Source organism: Abramis brama (assembly GCF_963993115.1).
Source record: "Abramis brama genome assembly, chromosome: 5".
NCBI classification, from domain to species: Eukaryota; Metazoa; Chordata; class Actinopteri; order Cypriniformes; family Leuciscidae; genus Abramis; species Abramis brama.
Window position 1 is genome coordinate 50,066,220 of NC_139967.1, and position 8,071 is coordinate 50,074,290.

Sequence of the window (8,071 nt, forward strand, 5' to 3'; positions counted from 1 at the left end):
GATCCGGCTCCAGTTCACAGAGTTCAGGCTCATGAGGCCGTGACGTCGAACCAGCTCTGGGTCCGCGAAGAGTTTCCTCAGAGCCACGTCAATGTCGTCAGACGTCCCGTCCGCTGCGTCACACACACACACACACACACACGCACAGACACACACACACACACACGCACACACACACACAGACGCACACACACACACACACGCACAGACGCACACGCACAGACACACACACACACACACGCACACACACACACACACACACGCACAGACGCACACGCACAGACGCACACGCACACACACGCACACACACACAGACGCACACACACACACACACGCACAGACGCACACGCACAGACACACACACACACACACACGCACAGACGCACACACACGCACAGACACACGCACAGACGCACACACACACGCACAGATGCACACACACACGCGCACACACACACGCACAGATGCACACACGCACATACGCACACGCACACACACACGCACAGACGCACACGCACACACACACACAGACGCACACACACACACGCACAGACGCACACACACACACACGCACAGACGCACACACACACACACAGATCTGGAACATCTCCTTACCAAGTCAGACTAAGACAGTGGAACAAATCTACCGTTTGAGAGTCTCTTCTGCTCAACACTGTATATATTTGATCAAAAATACAGTAAAACAGTGAAATATTATTCCAGTGTAAATCATCTGTTTTCTATGTGAATATACAGTAAAGTGTAATTTATTCCTGTGATCAAAGCTGAATGTTCAGCATCATTACTCCAGTCTTCAGTGTCACATGATCCTTCAGAAATCACTCTAATATGATGATTTGATGCTCAAGAAACATGATTATTATCAATGTTATAAAAACATAATATTTTTGTGGAAACCGTCATACATTTTATTTTTCAGGATTCTTTGATGAATATAAAGTTGAAAAGAACAGCATTTATTTGAAAAATAATCTTTTGTAACATAATAAATGTCTTTACTGTCACTTTTGATCAATTTAATGTGTCCTTGCTGATTAAAAGCCGTATGTCTAACCTAGTTGTGTTCCAAATTTGAAGTTGATATCACAAAAGCTGAGCAGTTTAAAGGTTTTACAGCAGCGTTTCCCGTTTACCTGCGAACACATGGACGTTGTCTGCGGCACTGGTGGTCATCTGGCGCTCCTGGACTCTGGTGACGCGTCCGCGGGGAAACACCACCACGATGTCCACTTCACTGAGACCCAACACGCTTCTGATGGCCGAGCCGCCCGTGTCGCCGGACGTTCCTGAAAGAACATCAGCTCTGAATCGCAGGACACGAGACGGGCCCACAGTTTTCCAGAATTCAGAATTCAACGCAATCAGAATCAACTATCCCAGACAGCAACATAGTGCCGGCCCAGATCCGGCCCACATCTGGGCCGTGAAGGAATCCATGTGTACCAGATGTGGGCCGGATCTGGGCCGACACTATTTTGCTGTCTGGGATAGTTGATTCTGATTGGTCAATCTTATTGCGTTGAATTCTGAATTCTGGAAAAAGTCAGAATTGCGAGATTTAAACTCAGAATTCCTGAAAAAAAAGTCAGAATTGCGAGATTTAAACTCAGAATTCCTGAAAAAAAAGTCAGAATTGCGAGATTTAAACTCAGAATTCCGGAGAAAGTCAGAATTGACAGATTTAAACTCAGAATTTTGGGAAAAAGTCAGAATTGCGAGATTTAAACTCAGAATTCCAGAGAAAGTCAGAATTGCAAGATTTAAACTCAGAATTCTGGAAAAAGTCAGAATTGATAGATTTAAACTCAGAATTCTGGGAAAAAGTCAGAATTGCGAGATTTAAACTTAGAATTCCAGAGAAAGTCAGAATTGCGAGATTTAAACTCAGAATTCCGGAGAAAGTCAGAATTGAGAGATTTAAACTCAGAATTCTGGGAAAAAGTCAGAATTGCGAGATTTAAACTCAGAATTCCGGAGAAAGTCAGAATTGAGAGATTTAAACTCAGAATTCTGGGAGAAAGTCAGAATTGACAGATTTAAACTCAGAATTCTGGGAGAAAGTCAGAATTGCGAGATTTAAACTAAGAATTCCGGAGAAAGTCAGAATTGACAGATTTAAACTCAGAATTCCGGTGAAAGTCAGAATTGACAGATTTAAACTCAGAATTCTGGGAGAAAGTCAGAATTGCGAGATTTAAACTCAGAATTCCGGAGAAAGTCAGAATTGACAGATTTAAACTCAGAATTCCGGAGAAAGTCAGAATTGACAGATTTAAACTCAGAATTCTGGAAAAAGTCAGAATTGATAGATTTAAACTCAGAATTCCGGAGAAAGTCAGAATTGACAGATTTAAACTCAGAATTCCGGAGAAAGTCAGAATTGCAGGATTTAAACTCAGAATTCTGGGAAAAGTCAGATTTGGGAGATTTAAATTCAGAATTCCGGAAAAAAAGTCAGAATTGCAGGATTTAAACTCAGAATTCTGGAAAAAAAGTCAGAATTGCAGGATTTAAACTCAGAATTCTGGAAAAAAAGTCAGAATTGAGAGATTTAAACTCAGAATTCCGGAGAAAGTCAGAATTGTGAGATTTAAACTCATATTTCTGGAAAAACTCAGAAATGCGAGATAAATTCAGAATTCCAGAAATTCCGTGGGTCCACACATGGATTCCTCACGGCCCGGATGTGGCCGGATCTGGGCCGACACCATGTTGCTGTCTGCGGGCAGATCTGAGACGGACGTCACTCCTTACCTACAAGTATTGTGGCCCGTTTGCCGTCTCTGCGTAAGAAGTACTGCAGGAACTGAGCGGTGCAGGTCATGGCCAGATCCTTAAACGCCAGAGTCTCTCCATGGAACAGTTCCAGGATTGAGAGAGAATCCTTCAGATGAACCAGTCGCACCGCATCCGGTACGGAGAAGCTCGACAGCGCTTGTGCAATGAGCTCTACAGAGAGACAGACCGGAGGTTTGGAGAGACAGAAACATGAGCTGAAATTAAATCTAAACTTAATGTTTGTTTATATGTCTATGTGGTGTTTTTAATCTGCTTTAAAGCTGCAGTCCGTAACTTTTTTGTGTTAAAAATGATCCAAAATAATAAAAAAAACATAACCAGCCAGTGTTCAAAACTCTCTGCTTGCCTTGGCTCGATTCAAATCGGTTAGCTTTTAATAATGATTTTAACTCCAGTGGTACTGGTGGATTTCCGCGGGAAATTCGAGCATGTGTTTGCGTCATTACGTCACATCTGTCCACATAAAGAAGAGTCTCGGCTAGTCGGCGATGAGTGTGAGGATGCTGGAGATTTATGGCCTTTTCTCACAGCACTTGAAATAATTAAACTTATAGCAGATCCAGAATGTTTCAAACGACAATCACCAGTGACAACTGGAGATTCACCAGTTGTAAAACCCAAAAGACTCCGGACTCCGGACTTCGGAGAGGCTAGAGAAGAAAAGAGGCTGCAGCCGGCCCATGCGGACACAAGGATAAACATCGGCAGGGCTTTTGAAAGACGGCGTGAACTCCGTGTTTTAAAGGGGTTCAAAACGGACGCAGAGACGGCTTTATTTTGCTAGACAGGAAAGACAGTTCAATAGTTCAATTACGTAACAGTAGCACACTTGTTCGCTTAATTTACACAGTTACGGAGTTTCCTTTGTTGTGCCTTTCTCGTTTTGCTATTATGGTAAATATGAATTATTTTGTGCTAGCTATGAGAGGGAGCAATTCCCCTCCAAGAAAATCAAACCCGCCTCTTCCGTGGTCAAGTGTTGGATCTGAATCAGTAAGATGTTTATATTATGTTATATTATAACACGTTTATGCATAACAGGGATTCCGTTCATACAGCGTTTATTTCATAGCACTATGATTGATTGTTATTTGTTTGTACAAAATAACTGATTTGCACGGTTTGACATGATATGATAAGCGATCATTAGATTTAATCAGCGCGATTTATTGCAATGCTTTTTTCCCCTTAGTTGATCAGAACAAAAGTGGATGTTACTTACTTGTTCAGGTGTCATTTTCCGTTGAAAATTTTAATATTGGTCATACTTCCAAAAAGTATATTCTGTGATTCTGAATGCCCGTATCCACACCGGCGCAGTGATTGACAGCCGCACACTCTCCTCAAAACATTGGATTCATCCGCGCTGTTTCATGCCGATGTACAACCCACGTAAAGTTGATAATTCCGTATAATAACCAAATAACTGCAATTGCGGATTTCGAACAGAGATGGCGACAAAGAGGAAAAACTACGGACTGCAGCTTTAAGACAAAGCATGTGTAAATTCATAAGTCGACTCCATTGCTGAGTATTTCCTCCTTAAAACTGCAGTGAACCAAAGACAGTCTCAAAAACACGCTTTGAAATCGCTGGTGTTTCTGACGTCACAAACTACCTTGTAACCAATCAGATCAACGTGTGATCGTCAACCAGTGGATCTCTGAGCTGAGCGAGTGAGTGGAGGCGGGGCTCATTTGCATATTCATAGAACCGCGCATACTAAATGAGGCGAGGGTGTCGAGTTACATTCAAGATATTTGAAGGCATGAAGGATTGTTTTTTCAGGGAAAATATGCTATTTTCGTGATCAAAATATTTGGTGGAATTTTAAGGGATAAAATGATTGACTACAGGGGACTTTCATTTTTAATGTTATTGTTATCGGCCCAAAAAGAAAATTGGCTGATAAATTAAAGCTGATAAATAATGTATTATTTCCTTCAGATGTGCACTGTTCAACATAATAGTTTTGAATTGCTTGAAATATGATTGAAATCACAAAAAAGGAAAATCCAGTTCAGTGCAACATGTGCAGCGCAAGCCTGTCATTTAGGCTACAGAACATTGTGTGTTTTTGTTTTTGTAATCAGGCTCTCAAAATTATATACATTTTTTATTTAGTTAAAAATTATATAAAACGTTTGATTTATCGGCTAATATATTGGCTTTCCCATATAAATAATTATCGGTTATCGATATCGGCCAAATTGTTGATGAGTGTGTGTGTGTGTGTGTGTGGTCTCACCCTGCAGATGTGGTCTCGGGATCTCCTGCTCAGGGATATAGAGACTGCAGATCTCACACAGGAGCTGATGTGTGTGAGTGTGTGTGTGTGTGTGTGTGTGTGTGTGTGTGTGTGTGTGTGTGGTCTCACCCTGCAGATGTGGTCTCGGGATCTCCTGCTCAGGGATATAGAGACTGCAGATCTCACACAGGAGCTGATGAGTGTGTGTGAGTGAGTGTGTGTGAGTGTGTGTGTGTGTGTGTGTGTGTGTGTGAGTGTGTGTGTGTGTGTGTGTGTGTGTGTGTGTGAGAGTGTGTGTGTGTGTGTGTGTGTGTGTGTGTGTGTGTGTGTGTGTGTGGTCTCACCCTGCAGATGTGGTCTCGGGATCTCCTGCTCAGGGATATAGAGACTGCAGATCTCACACAGGAGCTGCTGATAGGACAGACTCCTCCAGCTCCTCAGAGTCTCAGCGCTCAGCATCGGGATGTTCTCCGGCATGAACATTCCTCCGTCGGGAGCGTATCCGGAGAACAGCACGTCTCTGAAGCTACGGCCCCGAGCGCCGGCACGCGTGCTGCAGTAACGCATCCTGCAGGGCGAGCGAAGCATTGAACGACTCACACACGTGATCGGGGGTTTCTAATACGTCTACAGTTTTTATAATGTAGGGTTAGGGTTAGGTTAGGGGTTAGAGGTTAGGGGTTAGAGGTTAGGGGTTAGGGGTTAGAGGTTAGGGGTTAGAGGTTAGAGGTTAGGGGTTAGAGGTTAGGGGTTAGAGGTTAGAGGTTAGGGGTTAGAGGTTAGGGGTTAGAGGTTAGAGGTTAGGGGTTAGAGGTTAGGGGTTAGAGGTTAGAGGTTAGGGGTTAGGTTATTTCAAATGTTTCCTTGGCAACTAGCTAGAATAATATAAGTTTTAAAAAAATGTAATCTCACTAAACACTGAAATAACACGGTTTACATACTTAATCAAACGTATCTTTTCGTCATGAACTACTTCACATTCACTAACATGCACAACCCAACAACATGAGGGATTTTAGTATCATTGAGATACTATTACAGGGAAAGTTTTATATCTTTTCTGTTTTCATTTTAAGTTTTATTAAAGTTTTTTTTATTTGCATTTGTTTTGTTTTTCCTAATATGACTATCGTTTTTATTAATTTTATTTCAAATGTTTCCTTGGCAACTAGCTAGAATAAAATAAGTTTAATTTAATTATTTTATTTCAGTTAATGTTTGGTCAAGTAACAAAAATGTTTTTAGTTAACTATAACAACCCTGGTCTATACTCACTGATTTTATTTTCTATTCATAATCTTATGTTGTGTTATCGAGTAAGAAGACACAGAAATGTCTAAGATTGTATATTTTATTCCTGTAACTAGAAGGTTTACTCCGTAAAAACAACCAAACAAGCAGAAATCATTCCATGATTTGACAAGTTCTCGTGTGAAGATCAAAGGTCAGTTGTGCTTCATTCTGTTTCATTTACAGCAACTGTTTCCAGTTTATTTTTACTCCTGACTTTACATTCATGTTCGTATTCATTTACATTATTTATGCATTTAGCAGTTAGCATACGTTTTCATCAAAAAGCGATTATAGTAGAGGAACAGAAGCGATTCATCACACACTGAAGGCTGAAGCAGTATGAGTTAATAAGTTAATAATCACTACCTGACTGACAGAGGTGTTCGAGTGTCTACAGTAACTGCTACTCTGCTTTACTCCAGCTCTGCAGGGTCAGGGTTGCCAAGTCTGCGGTTTTCCTGTGGGATTTGCCTAAAGTTACGGGTTGAATGTTTGACACATTGCGAATATTGTATTTGACCGAAATTCTTGTATTTTATTACTTTAATCATTTTAAATTCTATATCAATGATAATACTGTGCTAGATTATGTGTTTTGTGAGGGAGGATTTCTGCCTTTGATCTCCGGAGAGATTGCACTGAGTGACACATCCATTATAGAAATATACAAATGGGCTACTTACGGTTTACTTTATTGTGAATACAAATTCTGTTTTACGATTACTACTATATAGTGATTTTAAAGCTGAAGTTGTGTATAACGAATAAAAGTGACAATAAAATATGTATTTTAGGAATGTGCGTGGTTTTGACATATGTGGGACAGAGTCATTGGGTTTTGTTCGTTTTGTTCCGCGGATCTGGCAACCTCGATATCAGCGTGGGGCGGGACTTGGTGAATCGGACGCAATTGGTCTAAATAATAATAATAATAATAATAATTCTTACTACTTTTGTGTTTTACCGTATATTTTCGAGAGAATTATTGTTAAAGTCATTGGTGTCCTTTTTCGGGTGTAAATTATGTTGTGAAAAGCAGCACGGTGAGTGACGTCACTCTCATGTGATTCGTGTTACTTTACACAGCGATTAGGAAAATACACATTTTTATTTTACTTTGTGATTACAGTTGAACGTTTTTTATTTTTTATTTTGCTTGAATGGAATACGAGCATACCTCGATAAATACAAAACGTAATACAATTTCAACGAATCCTATTAAACAATGAATGACAGGAGAATGTTTAAAGTGAAGTGATTACAGATCTCTGAGACATAATATAGGCTATATTAATATAGTAATATAATTATTAAATTCGGTTCAGCCAATATGGCATTTTCATGGTCATACTTTTGACATTGAAATTACAGGAAAGTGCTTAATCAAAAAAGGGATTTTATTATTAATAATACAATATAGCTGGGATGTTAATAGCACATCAGTTTTGATTGTATGAGAGACCGGGGCTAGTTGTCACACTTTTTTCACTACTTTTTTCAAAGGTCATTATTGGCATTGATGGTTCTATGAAGATCCTTTTAAATACATGGAAACTTCCCATTGCATAGAATATTAAAATGTTCTTCATACTAAGAAAAAAATGGTTCTTTTAAGAACTGATCACTGGAAGGTACTTCATGGAAACAAATGGTTATTCTGTGGCATCACTGTGGAAGAAACCCTTTTGAAACCTTTATTTGTAAGAGTCT

At 40.1% G+C, this 8,071-nt stretch overlaps 1 protein-coding gene across 1 annotated transcript in view; it reads right to left on the reverse strand.

Annotated features, from left to right (window-relative positions):
- thnsl2 (threonine synthase-like 2) overlaps positions 1–6,789 on the reverse strand; it is a 16,509-nt gene extending 9,720 nt beyond the window's left edge. Inside the window, exons 1-5 of the mRNA XM_084114856.1 lie at positions 6,728–6,789; positions 5,413–5,636; positions 2,776–2,970; positions 1,155–1,307; positions 1–113 (exon numbers count right to left, since the gene is read on the reverse strand). The exon at positions 1–113 is cut by the window's left edge and continues 115 nt beyond it. Of these exons, the coding sequence (XP_083970982.1) occupies positions 1–113; positions 1,155–1,307; positions 2,776–2,970; positions 5,413–5,635 (684 nt within the window). The 5' untranslated portion in view covers position 5,636; positions 6,728–6,789. The remainder of the gene's footprint in view (positions 114–1,154; positions 1,308–2,775; positions 2,971–5,412; positions 5,637–6,727) is intronic.
- Between the last annotated feature and the right edge of the window lie 1,282 nt (positions 6,790–8,071).